The sequence below is a fragment of the Aethalodelphis obliquidens genome, unplaced genomic scaffold (genome assembly GCF_003676395.1).
Source record: "Aethalodelphis obliquidens isolate GAN/ISIS:26980383/991018 unplaced genomic scaffold, ASM367639v1 scaffold39, whole genome shotgun sequence".
NCBI classification, from domain to species: Eukaryota; Metazoa; Chordata; class Mammalia; order Artiodactyla; family Delphinidae; genus Aethalodelphis; species Aethalodelphis obliquidens.
The window spans coordinates 12,480,942-12,504,304 of record NW_020837983.1 but is presented as its reverse complement, the minus strand read 5'-3'; the positions used below and the strand labels follow the sequence as shown (position 1 = coordinate 12,504,304).

Below are 23,363 nucleotides of genomic sequence, written 5' to 3'. Positions count from 1 at the left end.
AAAGTTTGGAGATTAATCCTTTGTCAGTTGCTTCATTTGCAAATATTTTCTCCCATTCTGAGGGTTGTCTTTTCGTCTTGTTTATGGTTTCCTTTGCTTTGCAAAAGCTTTGAAGTTTCATTAGGTCCCATTTGTTTATTTTTGTTTTTATTTCCATTTCTCTAAGAGGTGGGTCAAAAAGGATCTTGCTGTGATTTATGTCATAGAGTGTTCTGCCGATATTTAGCTCTAAGAGTTTGATAGTTTCTGGCCTTACATTTAGGTCTTTAATCCATTTTGAGCTTATTTTTGTGTATGGTGTTAGGGAGTGTTCTGATCTCATACTTTTACATGTACCTGTCCAGTTTTCCCAGCATCACTTCTTGAAGAGGCTGTTTTTTCCCCACTGTATATTCTTGCCTCCTTTATCAAAGATAAGGTGACCATATGTGTGTGGGTTTATCTCTGGGCTTTCTATCCTGTTCCATTGATCTATATTTCTGTCTTTGTGCCAGTACCATACTGTCTTGATTACTCTAGCTTTGTAGTATAGTCTGAAGTCAGGGAGCCTGATTCCTCCAGTTCCGTTTTTCTTTCTCAAGATTGCTTTGGCTATTCGGGGTCATTTATGTTTGCATATAAATTGTGAAATTTTTTGTTCTAGTTCTATGAAAAATGCCAGTGGTAGTTTGATAGGCATTGCACTGAATCTGTAGATTGCTTTGGGTAGTAGAGTCATTTTCACAATGTTGATTCTTCCAATCCAAGAACATGATATATCTCTCCATCTATTTGTATCATCTTTAATTTTTTTCATCAGTGTCTTATAGTTTTCTGCATACAGGTCTTTTGTCTCCTTAGGTAGGTTTATTCCTAGGTATTTTATTCTTTTTGTTGCAGTGGTAAATGGGAGTGTTTCCTTAATTTCTCTTTCAGATTTTTCATCATTAGTGTATAGGAATGCAAGAGATTTCTGTGCATTAATTTTGTATCCTGCTACTTTACCAAATTCATTGATTAGCTCTAGTAGTTTTCTGGTAAAGTCTTTAGGTTTCTCTATGTATAGTATCATGTCATCTGCAAACAGTGACAGCTTTACTTCTTCTTTTCCAATTTGGATTCCTTTTATTTTCTTTTTCTTCTCTAATTGCTGTGGCTAAAAGTTCCAAAAGTATGTTGAATAATAGTGGTGAGAGTGGGCAACCTTGTATTGTTCCTGATCTTAGTGGTAATGGTTTCAGTTTTTCACCATTGAGAACGATGTTGGCTGTCGGTTTGTCATATATGGCCTTTATTATGTTGAAGTAAGTTACCTCTTTGCCTACTTTCTGTGGGGGGCAGTTATCATAAATGGGTGTTGAATTTTGTCGAAAGCTTTTTCTGCATCTATTGAGATGACCATATGGCTTTTATCCTTCAATCTGTTAATATGGTGTATCACATTGATTGATTGGCATATATTGAAGAATCCTTGCATTCCTGGGATAAACCCCACTTGATCATGGTGTATGATCCTTTTAATGTGCTGTTGGATTCTGTTTGCTAGTATTTTGTTGAGGATTTTTGCATCTATGTTCATCAGTGATATTGGCCTGTAGTTTTCTGTCTTTGTGACATCTTTGTCTGGTTTTGGTATCAGGGTGATGGTGGCCTTGTAGAATGAGTTTGGGAGTGTTCCTCCCTCTGCTATATTTTGGAAGAGTTTGAGAAGGATAGGTGTTAGCTCTTCTCTAAATGTTTGATAGAATTCACCTGTGAAGCCATCTGGTCCTGGGCTTTTGTTTGTTGGAAGATTTTTAATCACAGTTTCAATTTCAGTGCTTGTGATTGGTCTGTTTATATTTTCTGTTTCTTCCTGGTTCACTCTCAGAAAGCTGTGCTTTTCTAAAAATTGTCCATTTCTTCCAGGTTGTCCATTTTATTGGCATATAGTTGCTTGTAGTAATCTCTCAATATCCTTTGTATTTCTGCAGTGTCTGTTGTTACTTCTCCTTTTTCATTTCTAATTCTATTGATTCAAGTCTTCCCCCTTTTTTTCTTGATGAGTCTGGGTAATGGTTTATCAATTTTGTTTATCTTCTCAAAGAACCAGCTTTTAGTTTTATTGATCTTTGCTATTGTTTCCTTCATTTCTTTTTCATTTATTTCTGTTCTGATCTTTATGATTTCTTCCCTGCTGCTAACTTTGGGGTTTTTTTTGTTCTTCTTTCTCTAATTGATTTAGGTGTAAGGTTAGGTTGTTTATTTGAGTTGTTTCTTGTTTCTTGAGGTAGGATTGTATTGCTATAAACTTCCCTCTTAGAACTGCTTTTGCTGTGTCCCATAGGTTTTGGGTTGTCCTGTTTTCACTGTCATTTATTTCTAGGTATTTTTTGATTTCCTCTTTGATTTCTTCAGTCATCTCTTGGTTATTAAGTAGTATATTGTTTAGCCTCCATGTGTTTGTATTTTTTACAGATTTTTTCCTGTAATTGGTATCTAGTTTCATAGCATTGTGGTCAGAAAAGATACTTGATACGATTTCAATTTTCTTAAATTTACCAAGGCTTGATTTGTGACCCAAGATATGATCTATCCTGGAGAATGTTCCATGAGCACTTGAGAAGAAAGTGTATTCTGTTGTTTTTGGATGGAATGTCCTATAAATATCAATTAAGTCCATCTTGTTTAATGTATCATTTAAAGCTTGTGTTTCCTTATTTATTTTCATTTTGGATGATCTGTCCGTTGGTGAAAGTAGGGTGTTAAAGTCCCCTATACTATGGTTGTGTTACTGTCGATTTCCCCTCTTATGGCTGTTAGTATTTGCCTTATGTATTGAGGTGCTCCTATGTTGGGTGCATAAATATTTACAATTGTTATATCTTCTTCTTGGATTGATCCCTTGAGCATTATGTAGTATCCTTCTTTGTTTCTTGTAATAGTCTTTGTTTTAAAGTCTATTTTGTCTGATATGAAGATTGCTACTCCAGCTTTCTTCAGATTTCCATTTGCATGGAATATCTTTTTCCATCCCCTCACTTTCAGTCTGTATGTGTCCCTAGGTCTGAAGTGGGTCTATTGTGGACAGCATATATATGAGTCTTGTTTTTGTATCCATTCAGCCAGTCTATGTCTTTTGGTTGAAGCATTTAATCTATTTCCATTTAAGGTGGTTATCAATATGTATGTTCCTATTACCATTTTCTTAATTGTTTTGGGTTCGTTGTTGTAGGTCTTTTCCTTCTCTGTGTTTTCTGCCTAGAGAAGTTCCTTTAGCATTTGTTGTAAAGCTGGTTTGGTGGTGCTGAATTCTCTTAGCTTTTGCTTGTCCGTAAAGGTTTTAATTTCTCCATCGAATCTGAATGAGATCCTAGCTGGGTAGAGTAATCTTGGTTGTAGGTTTTTCCCTTTCATCACTTTAAATATGTCCTGCCACTCCCTTCTGGCTTGCAGAGTTTCTGCTGAAAAATCAGCTGTTAACCATATGGGGATTCCCTTGTATGTTATTTTTTGTTTTTCCCTTGCTGCTTTTAATATGTTTTCTTTGTATTTAATTTTTGATAGTTTGATTAATATGTGTCTTGGAGTGTTTCTCCTTGGATTTATCCGGTATGGGACTCTCTGTGCTTCCTGGACTTGACTATTTCCTTTCCCATATTAGGGAAGTTTTCAACTATAATCTCTTCAAATATTTTCTCAGTCCCTTTATTTTTCTCTTCTTCTTCTGGGACCCCTATAATTCGAGAGTTGGTTTGTTTAATGTTGTCCCAGAGGTCTCTGAGACTGCCCTCAATTCTTTTCATTCTTTTTTCTTTATTCTGCTCTGCAGTAGTTATTTCCACTATTTTATCTTCCAGGTCACATATCCATTCTTCTGCCTCAGTTATTCTGCTATTGATTACTTCTAGAGAATTTTTAATTTCATTTATTGTGTTGTACATCACTGTTTGCTCTTTATTTCTTCTAAGTCCTTGTTAAACACTTCTTGTATTTTCTCCATTCTATTTCCAAGATTTTGGATCATCTTTACTATCATTACTGTGAATTCTTTTTCAGGTAGACTGCCTATTTCCTCTTCATTTGTTTGGTCTGGTAGGTTTTTACCTTGCTCCTTCATCTGCTGTGTGTTTCTATTTCTTCTCATTTTCCTTAACTTACTGTGTTTGGGGTCTCCTTTTTGTAGGCTACAGGTTTATAGTTCCTGTTGTTTTTGGTGTCTGCCCCCCGTGGCTAAGTTTGGTTCAGTGGGTTGTGTAGGCTTCCTGGTGGAGGGGGACTGGTGCCTGTATTCTGGAGGATGAGGCTGGATCTTGTCTTTCTGGTGGGCAGTACCATGTCCGGTAGTGTGGTTTGGGGTGTCTGTGACCTTATTATGATTTTAGGCAGTCTTGCTGCTAATGGGTGGCATTGTGTTCCTGTCTTGCTAGTTGTTTGGCATAGGGTGTCCAGCACTGTAGCTTGCTGGTCGTTAAGTGGAGCTGGGTCTTAGCGTTGAGATGGAGATCTATGGGAGAGCTTTCGCTATTTGATATCACGTGGAGCCGGGAGGTCTTTGGTGGACGAATGTCCTGAACTCAGCTCTCCCACCTCAGAGGCACTGGCCTGACACCCAGCTGGAGCACCAAGACCCTGTCAGCCACATGGCTCCTGTGAGTTGTCAGTGAGCCAGGAGACCGCGGTCATCTGAGCGCATCCAAACCAGAAACCAGACTTTTTTCTTCCTTTGTGCTTAGTCTAGTTTCACTTGGTCGTAGGGTACCACATGTTGGAGGTTCTGCACCGGGCACTTCAGACGAGAGTTTCTAGTGCTAAATGACTGTGCCAGTGCCTCAGCTTAGATGCTGCGATGACTCTGTGAAGGAACATCCCTCCTTTCATACCCATGATACTAGACAAGATTTCCAGGATTCTGAAGTCTCAACAGGAAAAAGGTAGTAACTAAGACTCTCCAGAGAAAATGGAAACTCATACTTTTAAATAGGCTGTAAGAACTCTATAATTATTGATGTGCAGAGTGATAGATTAAGTTAATAAACAAAAAGCAGGTTACAAAGTAGCATACCTTATTATAGGGTGGGGTGGGGGGTAGTGAGAAGGCAGGGCAGAGAAAAAGAGTGAAAAATGTATATCAAAATGTTAATAGTGGTTAATTCTGGGTAGCAGGATTACAGGAGATTTTCATCTTTTTATTCCTTTTTGTATTTTTTTATGATCAGCATATATTATTTTGTTTAAAAAAACAAAACCCCAAGGCAATAAGGCTGTTTTCATTTTGTAACCTTGCAGTACCACTTAACCAGTTAAACTAGCTTCACACTTCCTGGGTAGATAAAAAAGAGTGGAATGGAGAGTGGAAAAATTGAATTCTTTACCAAAAAAATCCTAAAGTGTTATAATAAACCATGGACTTTATATAATGGGTCAAATTAGGTCCCCCATATTCCTAGTGAACCAGGCAGCAACTGGTGCATAGCAGGCGCTGGATCAAGGTGAACTCCCTTCCTTCCTATTACACGTTTATTTCCATTTCTGAGCCTCAGTAGAGTGCTGGGATGGGGGGAGCGGGAGTGGGGCTGCTGGGGGTAGGGTTCTTCCAGATCTACATACTTCCCCCTTCTCCAAGTTAAAAAAAAAATTATTTCTTGCTCCAATTTTTCTTCCTTTTCTAATTCATCAGTTTTTTTAGTTCTCCTTCCTGGAACCTTCTTCCAGCCATTTTAGATTCTTTGAAAAAAAAAAAAAGTATTCTTATAAAATGAGTATTTTGAAAACGGTGGCTGTCTCTCCAGAGCTGAAACAAACACACAGCCACTATTTCAGTTATCCCTTGCGGCATATCAAACCACCCCAAAACCTAGGGACATCCCTGCAGACAGAAGTGGGGGTAAGGGGCTACTGGGTGGAGAGGAGGCAGGAAATGCTGCCTGGGTTACTCTTCCATTTATTGTTCATGATTCTGTGGGTCAGAAATTCAAGTAGAGCTTATCTCTTCTCTAGGCTGTGTCAGCTAGGCCTGCTTGACTGGGGCTGGAGGACATCCAGTCGCCCTGTCAGGCATCTGGAGTCTTGTTCCTGGCTGGTGGTTGGGATGCCTTGGTCTCCACGTGGCCATTCTCCCTTCAAATGTTCTCTCTTTATTCAGTAAGTTAGCCTAGCCTAATAAGCTCCTCTGCCTAGTGGCTGATTTCCAAGAGGGTAAAAATAGTAAATTCAAACCCTTCTTAAAACCTAGGCATGAAGTCCCATAGTACCACCCAGGTCCCTACTGGTCAAAGCCAGCCCAGAATCAAGGGTTGGGGGAATTAAACTTCACCTCTTGATGCAGGAATGGCAAAGTCACATTGGAAAAGATTATGCAGAATGGGAGGGGTTTTGTGACCATCTTTAGAAACAATCTACTCAACATATCAATATTTAAAAAAAAATTTTAAAGAGCTTAATAACTATGGTAACTAGTATAATGAAAATAACGAATGATATTCACCAATCAGAGGGGATAATTATTTTTTCTAATTTGTTTGACCCTTTCAATTTCTGAATCATCCCGTTTGCCTTTCATCTCCACTTTGTGTCACATTAGGCCAAGAAATCCTAAGTGCTGCATGTATGAAAGAAGTCCTCACTGTGTCACTCTTCGCCAGTATTTCACCATGTGGCTGTTTCCTCTTAGTCTCCGTCCTGTGCTTGTAGTTCACCAGAAGACCACCCTCAGTTCTCTTACCTCTCATTCCTTACTCTTCCTAGAGGATTTCATTCACCCCCTGGTTTCCAATGCCACCAACACCCTGATGACAACAAATTTTAATCTCCAGCCCAGATCCTTCTCTTCTGGGCTCCAGACCTGAATTTCCAGCTGCCTCCTGGACATCTCTATTTGGATGTCCCACAGGTAACCTCACGTTTATATGTCCTAAATCAAATTTGGCATTTTCTTCCTCTCCACCCTAACTTACTACCTCCCTACAGTCCCTTTCTTGGGCAATAGTGTCCTGTTTTTGTCCTGTTTCATCCAGTGAATCAAGCCAAAAACTCAGCAGTCCTCCTCCACACCTCCCTCTTCCTCACCCCCACATCCAATCAATTACCAAATCCTCCTGATTCTTGGTGTCTCTATTCCAGCTTTTCCATGCCTGCCACCATTTCCATAGTTTAAGCTACCATCATCTTTGTTGCTTACATTGCTACGAAACCTTCTCACTGGTGTTAGGCCCCAGCCTCTGTGGTCCATTATCAAACTGGGCCAGAATGAATTTTCTATACTATCATTGCTAAAACCTGTCAGTAGGTACCCCCTGTCCCCAAGATAAAAGTCCCACATCTATATTTCTTAGCAGGGCACACAAAGGCCCTTTATGTTTGGGGCTGCTTCCCTTAATATCCTAAGTGCCTCATCCTAACTCTCAAATTTGTGATCCAGACAATTCAGAGCATCCTGAATCCCCACCACTCTCTCTACTCTTCACCTCCACCTCTCCTCTCCTCCAGCTTAGAAGTCAACCAGAGGAACCTTCCCTTACCCCTTCCTTCCTCGCCTACCTAGGACACTGTGCATACTCTTTTCTTAGCATTTACCACACCACAGTAATGGCTGGCTCACTTATTTACTTCTTCCACTGTACTGGAAGCTCCTGAAACACAAGAGCTGTGTCTTTTTTTACGGTTGTTCCTCAGTGTTCAGCTAGTGCCTGGCATATGGTGGGGCAATGAATGAATGAATGAATGGTGATAATACCCACTGGCTGTAAGGAGCAAAGAGAAGATGGCTGGTGGGTACAATGTGTTTTAATATCCATATAACTGAACTGAGGAATCTTTACATGTCACCCCCCGCCCCCCACTTCCCCTTCCTTCACTGTTCTGATTGAAGGAGAAACCAACACCATTAGCAGGAAGGGGTCAGCACTTAATTGAAGTAATGCTTACTATTGCCTAGGACTTTCTTTTACTCATGTTTAAGATGACAGTTTTCCGTGCCTGGTCCTGTAATGATGTAAGCTAAGGGAAAGGCTTAGAAGGATCCATACTTCTGCCTAGGCACTTGTCCACATTCTGTCTATAACCTCAGTGAATCTTCACAGACAACCTACAATTTTATTTCCTCCATTAAAGAGTCTTGACTGCCTAAAATGTCTGCACTGGACCACAAAGATGATTATGACATGGCTACCATCTTGAAGGAGCTTTTATTTATACATATAGTCTACTTGTCTTTGTCTTGCCGTCCAAGCCTTTTGAGAGCAGGGACCTGGCCTGTCTTATTCATTGCTGTTGTCCCAGTGCCTACAACACATAGTAGGTGCTCAACAAATGTTTGTTGAATGGAGTGGATAAACGAGCAACACAATGTTTATTGAATGAGGATGTAGCCATAGGCAAGGGTATATCTGGGTGGGAGATGAGGTTTATCTCCTAGGCAACAGGAGCAAAGGATCATTTCTTAAGTAGGGATTGGATCATGACTTTCAAAAAACCCACTCTGGTTTCAGTGTGGAGAGTTTGCCACTGGGGTGCCAGCTGGGCTGGGGTGGGGGGTTGGGTGGGGAGAGTGTAAATTGTTTAACCCAAGCAAGAATTGATGACAGACTGACCTAGAGTGACAGTTGAGGGGTACAAATGGAAAGTGAGGGAAGAGAGACATTTCTGACGCAAAACTGCTCAGACCTGGGGACCAACTGGATCCAGGGCTTTGGGGGAGATGGTGAAGGCTGGATGGGAGACGAGAAGCCCATACGGGAAGAAGTAAAAACAAGGACTTTAGTTTTGGTTACTTTGAGTCTGAGATGCCTGGGTAACATCTTTCTCTGAATCTCTAGGAATTGTGCCACCACCACACTGTTCCTCCTACCCCTTTTCTCTTTTCTTTCCTGTTTTGAATCACTCCCACAAGCCATAAATGCTCCCTGCTTCTCGGCGTGCTGGGGCACCATGCCAGCAGGGCCCACATTCAGTTCAGACCTGGAGGGCCGACTGTGGCCTCTGAGGATGGCAGCTCCCTGACAGGAAGGAAGGCTGGCTTGCCGGCTGGGCACAGACAGGAGCTTGCTTTGCTGCAGCAGGTGCCCAGGGCCAGCTGCTCCAGTACCCTCAGGCTCACATCAACAGGATGGGACAGCCCAGGCGGAAGGAAGCCTGCAGGGAGGGACACCGATGCAGACAGAAGCCGGGGCAGGGGATGGAGAGGAGACAGGAAGAGCTGCCTGAGCTGTTGGCTGGCGCCCCGCCAGCAGATTCAGGAGCGGCAGTGACAGGGGGCCACTGAGTCCTCTTTCCCTCTGTGATGAGCATCTCTGGCCCTGGTTGATTGTATTGTTATTACTACTACTGTTGTTGGCCAGCCTGGGCCTATTTCTAAAATAGTTAATTGCCTTTTTTCCCTTTCTTTCTCTTTCTTTCTTTCCTTTGTTTCTTGTTTTTTTTTTTTTTTTTTTTTGGCTGTGCCGCACAGCTTTTGGGGTCTTAGTTCCCCAAGGAGGGGTTGAACCCTGGCCATGGCAGTGAAAGCGCCCAGTACTAACCACTGGACCTTCAGGGAATTCCCTAGCTAATTCCTTGTCTATACTCAATTTTGTGATTATTGGGAAAGAAAGGACACTTCCATTAGCCTTTCAGTTACACAGAGCAGTGAGAAAGCTCGAGGGAGGGGCAGTGGTTTCTGCCCCGTGTTCAGCCTGTCCACAGGAGATAAAATCTCCAGTTTGCTTTAAGCCGCGTTATCACCACCCTCCTCTCCAACAACAGCAGCTGCGAACGGGCACCAAATGGCCAAAAGGGGGCCAATAGGGAGCCATAACAGACCCATAGGCTCGCAATCCGGAGGCCGCAGACCGCTTCTGAGCGGGGTCGGAGGTCGGGGTTGCAGCGCGGCGGGGGGGGGGGGGGGGGGGGGGGCTTTCGCGGGCCGGGGGGGGGGGCGTTCCGTGTCGGGCGTGGTGGGCATTCCCACTGCTACCCACTCGCAGGCGGGCCCCGGCTGGCGCCTGGTGACCCCGGGAGACCCCGCCCCGCCCCATCCCCACCAGCAGTTTCCTGGCAGGGCGTTTCCGGAGGCCCTGGCGCGGGGTGGGGGCGTGGGGAGGGGTAGGGTCTGCCTTTGAGACAGCTTGTAGAGTGCACTTTAAACTTCACACCGAGCTCAAAACTCGATTCTGCAGCCGAGCTTCGGCTCCTGGGAAAGATAAAAACTCTGGTCTACGGCCCCCCATCATCCCATTGGTCTAGTTCTCGGGGCTTCCTGCAGTCCCCACACCATTCTCTCCACAGCCTGGGAGGAAGGATGGGCGGGGCGGACGGGGGCGGGCAGTGCTGCCGGCGGTGCAGCTGAGGAGGGCGAGCCAGCTCCCGCGGCCCGGGCGTGGGCGGGGGGCGCCGGAGCAGGTGTCCGCTCAATGACAGGATACCCTTCCCTCTCCGCCCCTCCCTCGTGCTACCCACGGCTCAGCGAGGCAAAACCCAGCATATGCTCCAGAAATGCAGCTCAGTCGGTCACCGGGCTCCGCTTTCTCGCCAGACGCGCAAGAGATCGGCGCTTCCAAATGCAAATCTCTTGGCTCCGGACCCTTGGCTTGCAGCCGCCGCCTCCCCCGCTTGGCTACCCCGCGTCCCGCCTATCCCGCAGCGGCCCGAGATGGGACCTCGCGCCGAGGGGACTGGGCGGAGCGGGCATCCCACCCCACCTCCCACGTGGGGCCGGCCCTCCGCAGTGCCTGGGCGCGCCGCCGCTGCCGCGCCTCCGGTCTAGGTCCTCCGCGCCGCCCCCCCAGGCCAGGGAAGGGGACCGCAGGCGGGGGTGGGTGAGGGGTAGGGGCGGTGTCACTGAGTCAGGTGGCGGCGGGAGTTCCCTCGGGCTGGGCCGAGGGAACACGCTGCCGGAGATTGTGTACACGCTCCACTGACACAAGCTTCACGCTGCCGGGCAGCCGCTGATCACGCGTGGCCCCGCGAGCCCATTGGCCGGCGCCTCACACACCTTTGTCACTGATTGGCCGGCGGAAGGCTCCGCCCCCACCCCCGCCCGCGGCGCGGGGCAGGCGGAGCGGCTACCTGAATGGGGAGGGGGCAGACGGCGCGGAGCGCGGCGGTGGCGGGAGCGGCGTCGAGTGTCTCCGAGCGTCCGTCTGTGGCCAGGCAGCCAAGCAGCCAGTCAGCTCGCCGCCGGCGGCCAGGCAGCCAACCATGCTGAACTTCGGCGCTTCTCTCCAGCAGCCTGCAGTAAGTGACCTGGGGATGCCCCAGCCCTACTCTGCCTCGCTGAGTCTGAGGGGCCCCCGGGGGCGCGAACCCCGAGCCCCTGACATTAGCCTCGCCTGAGGACTGAGGCTGCAGCGGAGTCGTGGGAGAGGAAGGGGCTTCCCGCCTGCAGACTGGGCATTAGTGAGGGCGTGTGCGTCGCGGAGGGGCTCAGGAGAAGCAGGCGGGTAGCTAGAGACGAAAGGAGAGAGGGTCTTGCTCAAGGTGTAATGAGGGGAAGGGGCAGCTCCGCTGCGAGACTTGAAGCAGGTGAGGGGGAGGATGACTGGAGGGGCGGGAAGAGTGAGGAGGGGGCTGCTGCCCTGTCAGTGAGAATAAGAGGTGTGGAAGGGGAAGGGGGACAAGGGGCCACCCTGCACCTGGCGCCGGGGAGAGATGCCTCCGTCTGGATAAGGAATGCGACCCAGGGTGGGAGGGGGCTGCCCAGAAGCTTTTGAGGGGCGGGGTGTCCGCTGGAGAGGAGAGGGGGCTCCCCAACTCGGGGCTCTGAAAGGAGGCTTGCAGGACGGGGCTGCTCAGCAGATAGCGGGGGCTGGGGGAGGGGCGCCCGGCGTGGGTGCGGGGGATGGCACGTGGGCCCGGGACCGCCGAGGGGGACCGGGGAGTTGCCCCCCCGATACGGCTGGAGGAGACTCCCCATCTCGGGAGCGGGCAGGTGGCCGCCTTCTGAGGACGCCTTGGAGGGGGGAGGGAGCCGCCTCGGCGACAGGAGATGGGAGGGTGGGAAGCGGGACCCAGCAGCGGGGCGGGGAAGGTGGGCGGGGGGAACCGGGCTGCGAGACGCGGGGGCAGCGTGTCGGGGCGGGAGCCGCAGGCCGTGGAGCCGAGCGTCTGGAGCGGGGCCTGTTGGGGCTGCACGTCTGGGAACTCGTGGAGACACGCGGCTGGCGGGGGCCGGTGCTGCCGGAAACCGCGGGGAGGGGACGCGCATCTTCGGGGACAGTCAGGGTGGTCTGAGGTCCCGCGGGAGGCGTGGGCGGGAAGCGCCGAGGGCTCGGCCGGGTCCCCGGGGGCTGCAGCCGGAGGAGGGCGGGGGCCGGGTTTCCGCGGGGACCCGGCTCCTCCTCCGGCAGCTGAGGCGGAGGCTGGGGGTGGGCCGGGAGCGGATGCGCCCGGGGAGCTTCTCGTCCCTGAGTGACCCAGTCCCGGCCTCCGCCAGAGGCGGGAGTGAGGCCCGGCCCCGCTGTCGGTTCCTAAGGGAACGGCGGCTCGCGGGGAGCTGGAAGGGGCGGGCGCTCCTGGAGCCCGGCGCCCGCGGCTCCGCCCCTCCCCGCGGGCTCGGGCGCGCACTGCCGGGCGGTTGGCGGCGGCGCCCGCGGCCCCTCCCCCGGGCCGTCGCGAGGGCGGGGGCCCGCGGGCTCAGGAAGTAGGTGAAAGGTGACGGCGCGGCAATTCCCAGTTCAGGTTTCCTGCGCCGCCCGGAGCAGCCGCTGATCACGCTTTGTTCACATGCCTCGCCCCCTCCTTCTCCTCCTCCGCGACCCCGCCCTTCGCGGCCCAGCCAATCCCAGCCCGGGCCGCCCGGCCTGCTGGCCAATGGCGGGGGCAGGGACGCGGGGACGTGCGAGCGGCGAGGAATGTTCCCAGTGACTCACCCGCGAGCCTCATTGAGGCTAGGGCGGCCCCATCCGTCTGTCCCAGCCAGCGAGGATCTCCCCCGCCGTCCGCCCCCGCCCCTCGTCTGCCTTCCCCTCCCGCGCCTCCGCCCGCGCTTCCCTTTCCTGCCTCTCTCGCGGCCCACTCCCTTTCCTCCCCTCCCGACTTCTCCCTGCCCTTCCCAGCTCACACTGTTCTTCCCTGCTGGCCTGCCTTTTCTCTTTTTTCCTTTGCACTGGCGTCTTGAGGATTTTACACAACATGCGTTGTCCGTTGCAGCTTACATAAAGGGCCCGCGATTATGCAATTGCATTGTTAGCGATGTTTCAAGAGCGATGGTTTCTTAAGGCTTCAGTACGAAGGGTTTATGCGTTTTTTCCAGCAAGTGTTGAGATTAATACCTTGCCACGTAAAGACAATTGTTCTGTGTTTTTACACAATCTCTGCTTTGACCAATGAATGGGATCACATTGGTGGAAAATTGGAGAGATGGAGGGTAGTAACTTTTAGTGCAGTTTAAGGAACTTTAATATGAAGCATTAAATACCTAATAGAAGGAGTTGTTCAAATATAAGGCATGTGCTGTTATTTTTGTCAAGGAGCAGTTCTTTAAAAAAATTAAAATAAGATTCTATTTTGACTATTGAAGATTTCTTACAATCAGAGTTCTTGCAAATTTAAGTCGCATATTAAATTTTCTGATTATCTCTTTTTTGTGCTATTGCATTAGCTGGTCATAGTTACACATAGCAAACCATTGTGTTAAGTGTAAGATCCAGTGAATGAGAACACAAACATGAAGAAGTTGAAATTATTCTTTCCAAAGGTCACACCCAAATCAACAGACCACAGCTCTGTCCACTATACTTTGCCTTTTTAAAAGAAAATTTTGGCCGTTTATTTTTTTCTAGTAGGAAGTCATACCTGAAAAGATCTCATACCATACCTGTAGTGTTTCTTTTAATGATTTAAAAAAAATATTTATTTGGTTGCCCCGGTCTTAGTTGCCGCACGCAGGATCTTTAGTTGAGGCATGCATGTGGGATCTAGTTCCCTGACCAGAGATCAAACCGGGCCCCCTGCATTGGGAGCCTGTTGTCTTAGCCACTGGACCACCAGGTCCCCATACCTGTAGTATTGAAAAAAGATGACTTTTTTGTAGAGCCTTCCCTCAGTTATTTTGTCTGACTCCTGTTGCAGTTGACTACTCTGGAAAGAATATAAAATGTTTTTTTTTTCTAAGCCAAGCAGTTCTTTTTTGGATTACAAGTGCATTGGTACCTTTGGCCTTGGTCCTCATAATGGTAATAAGTTCCTCTTTACCTTGCAAGGGTATCAGTGTTCAGGCCTAAGTGTGAGAGGAAGAATGAGGAAGACTTTTATCAGTATTACTATCAGAGCGGGGATGAGAAAAATTATTTCAAGTTTTATTTTGAAAAGTTGTACAGATAGTAAAAAAAAATTGCACATTGCTGTGCGTGTCATGTGGATGACAATATGCTTATAGCATTTAATTTTTTGTATTTATAGGAGGAAAGAATGGAAATGATTTCTGAAAGATCAAAAGAGAGTGTGTATTCCTGGAACAAAACTGCAGAGAAAAGTGACTTTGAAGCCGTAGAAGCACTTATGTCAATGAGCTGCAGTTGGAAGTCTGATTTTAAGAAATACATTGAAAGCAGACCCGTTACTCCAGTGTCTGATATGTCAGAGGAAGAGAATCTGCTTCCTGGTACACCTGATTTTCATACAGTCCCAGCATTTGTAAGTATTGTTGCTTTAAAGATGAGTGTAAATGAGAATTTCTTATAATTTATATAATGAACTCTACTGTTCTTCACGCTGTTGCCTGTATTTCTCTGCCCTAGTGTTTGACTCCACCTTACAGTCCCTCTGACTTTGAACCCTCTCAAGTGTCAAATCTGATGGCACCAGCGCCATCTACTGGACACTTCAAATCATTGTCAGATACTGCCAAGCCTCACATTGCTGCTGCACCTTTCAAAGAGGAGAAGAGCCCAGTACCTGCCCCCAAACTCCCCAAGGCTCAGGCAACAAGTGTGATTCGTCATACAGCTGATGCCCAGCTGTGTAACCACCGATCTTGCCCAGTGAAAGCAGCCAGCATCCTTAACTATCAGGACAATTCTTTTCGAAGAAGAACCCACCTAAATGCTGAGACTGCAAGAAAAAACATACCTTGTGCAGCTGTGTCACCAAACAGATCCAAACGTGAGAGAGACACAGTGGCAGGTGTTGAAGAGAAAGTAAGTGCTGCACTTTATGACTTTTCTGTGCCTTCCTCAGAGACAGTAATCTGTAGATCTCAGCCGGTCCCCATGTGCCCACAACAAAAGTCGGTCTTAGTCTCTCCACCTGCAGTATCAACAGGGGGAGTGCCACCTATGCCCGTCATCTGCCAGATGGTTCCCCTCCCTGCAAACAACCCAGTTGTGACAACAGTCGTCCCCAGCACTCCACCCAGTCAGCCGCCAGCCGTCTGCCCACCTGTTGTATTCATGGGCACTCAGGTGCCCAAAGGCGCCGTCATGTTTGTTGTACCCCAGCCCGTTGTTCAGAACCCCAAGCCTCCAGTGGTGAGCCCAAATGGCACCAGACTCTCTCCCATTGCCCCTGCTCCAGGGTTTTCTCCTTCAGCAGCAAAAGTCACTCCTCAGATTGACTCATCAAGGATAAGAAGTCACATCTGTAGCCATCCAGGATGTGGCAAGACGTACTTTAAAAGTTCTCATCTGAAGGCCCACATGAGAACGCATACAGGTACCAACCATTTCTTATTTCATATTTAAGTCTTAGAAATTTGGATGAAGGTTTTTTGGCAATGATCGCAAATGTAAACCAGGCATGTTAAGGAAGAACTTGCCTTATTAGCCACTCTAGTGGATGGTATTTACCAGTGCAAGGTCTTCTAAAAGATTTCATCAAGGTGTTTTTGTTTTAATTTCTCAAATGATGATTCTTTAAATGTCTAATAAAGTATCTTAAATATGATTTAATATGTAACTTAACAGCGGCTTAATAAATGCATAATAATAATAATATGACTTATTTTGTTTCAGGAGAAAAACCTTTTAGCTGTAGCTGGAAAGGTTGTGAAAGGAGGTTTGCTCGTTCAGATGAACTGTCCAGACACCGACGAACCCACACAGGTGAGAAGAAATTCGCCTGTCCCATGTGTGACCGGCGGTTCATGAGGAGCGACCATTTGACCAAACATGCCCGGCGCCATCTGTCAGCCAAGAAGCTACCAAACTGGCAGATGGAAGTGAGCAAGTTAAATGACATTACCCTACCTCCAACCCCTGCTCCCACACAGTGACAGACGGATGGTAAAGAATCAGACTAACTTTGGTCACAGCCAGAAGCCAGTGGTGATATAAAAATGCTTCCACTGCAAGTCTGTGGCCCTCCAGTGCGGGCTGCAAGCAGAAGCCCCACGGCCTGGGGAGAAGGCCCAGCCTGGGTTAGATGGTAAGAAGTGCTACGGCCACAGGCAGCTCAAAGAGTGGCAGGACTCATTTCTTACCACGTAAGAGAGATGAGAAAGTTTATTCCTTTCAATATTTTTTGAAGGTTTCAGGTGAGGTCAGCCCAACCACAGGTAGCACAGATTTTGAATTTGTGTGCACAATTTGTTACTTTACTTTCACCATTTATACTTGAGACCAACTTTTCAATGTGATTCTTCAAAAGCACTGGTTTCAAGAGTGTAGAGACTGGAAGTAAACATTACGGTACAGAGATGGAGATGTAAAATTGATCTGTATTATCGCGAATATTATTATCCTTTCCTAGAGTTATCTTGTTTACTATTCTTAGTCTTTCCATTCAACTTCGTGGACATAGTTGTTAAATATATCTAGAACTAGCATTTTTACACTAGTTGCTGACGTTTGGAATTGAGCAACTGTATATTGCTGAAGAGGTCCCAAAGAATTGGAATCCTCATTAATTTAATTGCTTTGAAGTGTTGCTTCAGGGTTTTTTTTGCGTTTTTGTTTTAAAAGTTTAACAAATGACTATAACTAGGCATTTTATTATGCTTTGAACCTTAGTTGGCTGCAGTTCCCTGTGTAGATTTGAAAATTGTATACCAATGTGTTTTCCGTAGACTCTAAAATACACTGCACTTTGTTTCGAAAAAAAATTGAAGATGAAAACACATATTGTAAAGAAGGGATATTAAGAATTTTAGATAACTCCTTCAAAAAGATGGCTTAGGACATCAGTAAAGTACCCTTATGTTATGAGGATATAACATGTGCTTTATTGAATTAGAAAGTGAGTGAACATTATTCACAAGTGGACAAATGTCCTGTTAATTTATAGAAGTTTTTTTGGGGGGGGGAATGTGGAAGTAGATAGGTAGAAAAATAATTAGGACATTCACTTTTGTTAACAGTATTTCTGTTATATTCTGTTTTGTATAGTGGATGATATATACAGTGGTAAAACAAAAGTCAATTGTTTAAAATATATAGTGAAAAATGTCATTATGTCTTTCCATTTAACATTTTTCTCTATATTGGGTGTAGATTTCTGCCATCAAAACTTTGGACTCTTGGAAAACAAAAAAAGAATTTTCTTTTAATAAAAAAAATCCTTGTGATTTACAATTTGCACAATATTTCTTTTGTTGTACTTTATATCTTGTTTACAATAAAGAATTTCCTTTGGTATATATATAATTGGTTGATTGTATTTGTTGAAAACCATTCTCACTCTGACCTTGACATTGATCACTGTGGTGCTCTCCAAAGACTTATGGTCTGAATTTCTCTAAGGGCCTCATTCAAATTTAGAACTGTAGGAGTATATATTTAACATGAGTAATCAATTTAGACAGTATGCAAAGCAAGGCCAGGGAATTCCTTGATGGTCCAGTGGTTAGGACTTGGCACTCTCATTGCCAGGGGCCCAGGTTTGATCCCTGGTCCAGGAACTAATATCCTGCAAGCCATGTGGCACAGCCAAAAAAAATAATAATAAAATCTAATTAAAATACACACACAAAGCAAGGCCAGATATCTACCATTTTAAAACATTTTTGTATGTTTTGATGATGTGGGGTTGAAATATATTCTGTCTCTCAGCAAAACCTTAAGTAGCACTGAGTTAAAGGGAACACCACATGAGTAATTACAGTAATGACTGCTGTGAAATGAAAAGAAGCCTGACCTATTAAAGAGTAAATTACTTCTAGAAGTTAGATTAACTCAGACCATTCAGTGATACGTTAAATGCAATAAACATGCTAGTACTTCAGCTGCCTGAAAGCCAATCCACCTCTGAAGAGAAATACTTGCCAGTCACTTGCCAGTGGAACTAGGAGCTGTAAATGCTACTTAGTGTATGGCATATAATTTTGGAGATTAGTATTTTAATTTGCTCTGAGATTACCTTGTCATGAGAGAACATCTTCAACGGTGCCCAGCTGTTGAGTGCCATGGTAAGGGACAGTGTGCTTGCTTGGCACCAGCTGTAGGACAGGCATCCTGAGCCATCCATGTACCTGCTGATCCTTTTCTTGGAAACTTACACCACCTAAGCACAGCACAGATGCTGGAGGGGACCTTGCCGTTCTGTAGTTTCTGTGTTGGGACCTGGACCATCCTAACCGCTAGAGTTCCTCATGGTGGCAGGTCTTCAGAAGTGGGAATGAAGGAAGGTGGCTGAAGTAATCTCTGCCTGTTCCAAAGCCCAGTCCCTTGTAATGACAAAGCCAGTGGAACTGTGCCACCCATTGCTGTGTTCTTCCCAGTCCTAGTTGACGCCTGACGCTTTTCCTTAGAAATATTGTAAATCATTTGAATAGAGTATTATATAAGAGTTGAATGTTGATACAGACTCTGATCTTGATGCACAAGTTGTCCCCCAAACAAGTACATTTGTAGCATGTTATGATAATGTGGTTTTAGTGTAGCTTTAGCATGTCAGTTTTGGTTGTTTCTTGTCTGATTTATATATTAAGTTGAACTATATGAAATTGCTGATATTCAGCTCTCTTAACAGTTAATTCTTCTTAGATAATTGTAGACTTAGAGAAAGTTGCAAAAGTAGTTACCATATACCCTTCATCTAGCTTCCCCTTTAGATAACATCTTCCATAGCCATAGAACATTTAAGAAAATGAAGAAATTAACTTCAGTACAATATTACTAGCTGAAGTACAGACCTTATTTGGGTTTCACTGGTTTTTCTACTCATGTCTTCTTGCTATTACGGGACCTAATCCAGGGTCTCAAATTGCATTTAGTTGTCAATCTCCGCAGTCTCCTCCAATCTGTGGTTATGCGTCAGTCTTCTCTCATCTCTTTGGAAGAGTACTTGTCAGTTATTTCTGCCCCTCAGTTTGGGTTTGTCTGATGTTTTTTCATGATTAGATTGAGGTTATGCATTAATTGGGAAGATACCACAGAGCGGTAATGTCCTCAGTGCATGATATCAAGGAATAGGGGATGTCATTCTGTATTATGGGAGATGTTAGCTTGCATCACATGGCTAAGGTGGTGATATCTGCTGGAATTTTCCACTGTAAATTGACTCTTTCTTGCTTTATTAAATATTTGGATGGAGGTACTTTAAGACTACACAAATAACCTATGTCAACTTTTTCCCACTCATTTTAGTATCCTTAAGTGGATCTTGCCTGAGACAGTTACTACTGTGATATACTAATGGTGATTTCCTATTTCCTCCATTATTTATTCATTGGAATTTTCTGTAAGAAAGAGTTGTTACTTCTCTCCCATTTATTTATTTATTCCGTTTTTTATGTCAGTATGGACTCATGGACATTTATGTCATTATTTGGGTTATAATACAATACTATTCTTATTTCGTGACTCAACTATTCCAACTTTAGCCCTTATTAACTCCTTCAATATTCAACCATTTTTGATTGACAAAGATGGAAATTTCATACAGTTCAACCTATCATTTCTCCCTGGAATGAGAGCTGTTTGGTATTAGTAAGCAGACTTTTAAAACGTTGTCTCTACCTGCATTGCTACTACCCTGTCTAATCCACCCTCTCCTGCTTGGACAACTGCAGCAGCCCCTAAACTAGTCTCTCTGCCTCGGGTCTTGTCTCCCCACCATCCTCTCTCCTTACCACAGAGTCTTTTGAAAATGCACATCTGACAATGTCACTTCCCTGTTTAAAATGCTTCAGACCCTTCCCAATGCTCTCAAGGCTGTCGGAGAGAAATAGAATGTGAGTCACATGGGGAATTTGAAATTTTCTAGGAGCTACGTCAGAAAATAAAAACAGAAAAAAGCAATTTAAATGTTTTTATTTAACCCATAATATTATCATTTCAGCATATAATCAATATAAAACTGTTAATGAGATACATCACATCTTTTTTTTGTACTAATCTTTGAAATCCAGTATATATCCTATGCTTATAGCACCTCTCAATTGGGACTCACCACATTTCAGGTGTGGCCAGTGGCTGCTGAAGTGTCCCAAGCAGACCTAGAAGACCCTGCACCATTCAGCTGCTCCCAATCTCCCAACCCACCCCCACCTTATTCTCTACATCCTGTCCAAGCTCTGAGCTGTCACATATGCTGTTTTGTCTGCTGGAAATGTTTCCCTGCCCTTTTACCTTGACATTTCTGCTATCATAATAATCATTACCCTTTACTGAAATTGCTTAATGTCTGTAAAACTCCCCAAGGATAAGCACCCTGTGGATCTTGCTCGCTGCTGTATCTTCTGGAGATGTCCAACTGACTTTTTCCCCCCCAGTGGAAGGAATAAAACTAAATAGGGCCAGATAAATGAGGTTGTTTTAAGCTTCCCTTGCCAGTTGGCATCCTAATCTTGACAGAGATTTAGAAATTCATGATGCTCTACTCAATGGATGCCAGCTATCCCAGTTTGAACTTGATTGACCAGCTTGGCAGTGGGATGCTAAAGGGGGGGAGTACCCCCAAATATAAGAAAGTGACACCTTATCTTTCTTTGATTTCCTTGAAATAATTTAATTTTTAATTCTAAGTTTAGCCACTAGTCAGTGGAGGCACTGCTTGGGTTGGGAAAAATCTGAATGAGATTCAAGGAAGAAAATGAAAAGCTAAGAAATAACATGAAGTGTAGGGTAGGCTGGGGTAGAAGCAGTTTTCTATTTCTATGATTAGATTATCTGGACCTTGAATATCAGTTTCCAAAAGGCATCCTTTTAGTTTGAACAGATAAGTATTGAGTGTTTTTTGTTTTGTTCTGTTTTAAGTATATATATATATATATATATATACATTTTATTTATTTATTTATTTATGCATGCATGCTGCGCCAGGTCTTAGTTGCTGCATGTGGACTCCTAGGTGTGGCGTGCATGCGGGATCTAGTTCCCCGACCAGGGATCAAACCCGGGCCCCCTGCATTGGGAGAGTGGAGTCTTACCCACTGGACCACCAGGAAAGTCCCAGTATTGTTTACTGGGGAATTCCCTGGTGATTCAGTGGTTAGGATTCTGAGCTTCCACTGCAGGGGGCCCGGGTTCAACCCCTGGTCGGGCAACTAAGATCCCGCATGCCTGGCAGTGCGGCCACACACACACAAAATAAAGTATTGAGTGTTTATTACCCAGGGACAAAGTAAAACAGTGTGGCCTTGGGAAAGGAAACTTCTGGGGTCAAGGAGCTTGTGCACTGAACTGACTAATTATGAGCTAAACAATTTGACTATTTCATGGTTCAGTTTTATTATCTATAAATTGGGGATTATAATGCTTATCTGACTTGCTTCCCAAGGTAGAATTAGATCTGAAAACTGAGAAAAACAAGCAAACAAATGCTAGGTGGACCACTGCAATACCAGTGATGGGGATTGCACTATCACGCTCAGATCAGTCATTGACAGAAAAGGCCCCTAGAGGTGGGGCTAGCAATCTGATGTCAGTTAGAAATGGTCATAATGTGTTTCCTGTTAGGGACGAAGGTCAAATTGCAAACGTTCACAAAATTGTTTACAGTTCTGGAGGCTAGAGGTCCGAGATCAACGTGTTGGCAGGGTTGATTTCTTCTGAGGTCCCGCTCCTTGGCTGGTAGATGGCCCCCTTCTCCTTGTGTCTTCACATGGTCTTCCCTCTATGTCTGTCTGTGTCCTAATCTCCTCTCCTTTTAAAGACACCAGTCAGATTAGGGCCCACTCCAATGACCTCATTTAACCTTAATTAACTCTTTAAAGTTTCTGTTTTCAAGTACAGTCACATTTTGAGGAGGTACTGGGAATTAGGACTTCAATGTATGAATTTTGAAGCGACACAATAATATTGCCTATGTATTACATATATATACAAATAGTATTGCCCATAATATTGGTCAACATATGTCAGTCTATATTGGTCCATCTTAATACACTTATAGCAGTATTTTCTAAACTAGTCTTAAGTTTCTATTTCCAGTATCTGGAAAATTTCCTATGAGAGCTAAATACTTTTAAGGCCTACCGCATGTCACACAGTGCAGTGACATCATGCCCAGTGCAGTGTGTGATTCCTGGCCATTCAGGAGACATATTTTTCAATTGTGCACTCAGGTATTTCTTAGTCATGGAATACCCTTTATCCTAAAGAAAGTTTTCCTTCATTACATACCTGTAAGCATTATTTGTGACAATGGACATAGATCAGATTCAGAATCCTCTCTCTGATCCCAACAATAATGTGAACAGAATAGTCATCATGATGGTCTTTTGTTATCCATGTTTAGATTTGTTCAATTTGATTTTTTCTAAGGGATTATATATTCTCATCTCCAATTTAAATTTAGTTCAACCAGGAAAATTTAGTCAAGGCTGTAGTCAGCCTTGCTGGTTGTGGATATAACCTAGCCATGAGGCCTCCTATGCTATTCATCACCTCCATTCTGTTCGTTGTCAGTGTGGTTCAAATCACAATGGTTTTCAAACAGAAAGGGAACCTGGTCCCCATCCCTGTAGTTCATCCAATAGTTCAGGCTCTCTGCTTTTCAGACACACGGTAGCATTGGACTTCTCCCTTGTGGCAGGGTGGGGTCCAGCCTGCTCAATGGCTTGGAATGGAAATGACATGTGTCACTTCTGGTCCAGAGTATTTAACTGACAGTGTTCAGCCCTCTAGAGCTCTCTTTCCCTCTACTGTGGGGACCAGCAATATTTCAGCTAGTCAACCTTAGCTCTGGAAAGAGTATGACAAGGAGCATGAGTAAGAACTAAACCTCTGTAGTTTTAAGACATTGTGAATTGGGGGATTGTTTGTTGCTGCGGCATAACCTTGACTTATAAAGGTATACTGGCTGATACTATCACTTTTGTTTCCTGAGACTGCTTTGCTCCAAGTGAATTGATTCACCTCCCTCCAGGGGCCACTTCTATATATCATGTTAAGGGGGATGACCTTAAAGGACCAAAAGACCTGAGACACTTCTTCCCCCATAACAATGAGTGTCTTATATTTGCAGAACTAAGAGCAGCCAAGTCCCAGGTCCTGGATCCTGAACAAGGAGGCATTGCTGCATGGTGCTTGGTGGTGTCTACGTTGTCTACC

At 45.0% G+C, this 23,363-nt stretch overlaps 1 protein-coding gene and 1 non-coding gene across 5 annotated transcripts in view; both read left to right on the top strand.

Moving 5' to 3' along the window:
• The window catches only part of KLF10 (KLF transcription factor 10), a 38,697-nt gene extending 21,189 nt beyond the window's left edge, over nt 1-17,508 (top strand). For 2 of the 4 annotated variants that reach the window (XM_027131559.1, XM_027131558.1), the window contains exons 3-5: nt 14,335-14,568; nt 14,673-15,585; nt 15,885-17,508. In XM_027131559.1, the coding sequence (XP_026987360.1) occupies nt 14,344-14,568; nt 14,673-15,585; nt 15,885-16,144 (1,398 nt within the window). In that variant the 5' untranslated portion in view covers nt 14,335-14,343 and the 3' untranslated portion in view covers nt 16,145-17,508. Of the gene's footprint in view, nt 1-10,844; nt 11,170-12,043; nt 14,109-14,334; nt 14,569-14,672; nt 15,586-15,884 lie in introns of those variants that run through there. The other 2 variants (XM_027131555.1, XM_027131556.1) reach the window with 2 other exon arrangements.
• Nucleotides 17,509-17,694: 186 nt separating this feature from the next.
• Nucleotides 17,695-17,767, top strand: TRNAE-CUC (transfer RNA glutamic acid (anticodon CUC)). Its single transcript has one exon. It is a non-coding gene; the product is annotated as a tRNA-Glu (tRNA).
• The last annotated feature ends 5,596 nt before the right edge of the window (nt 17,768-23,363 follow it).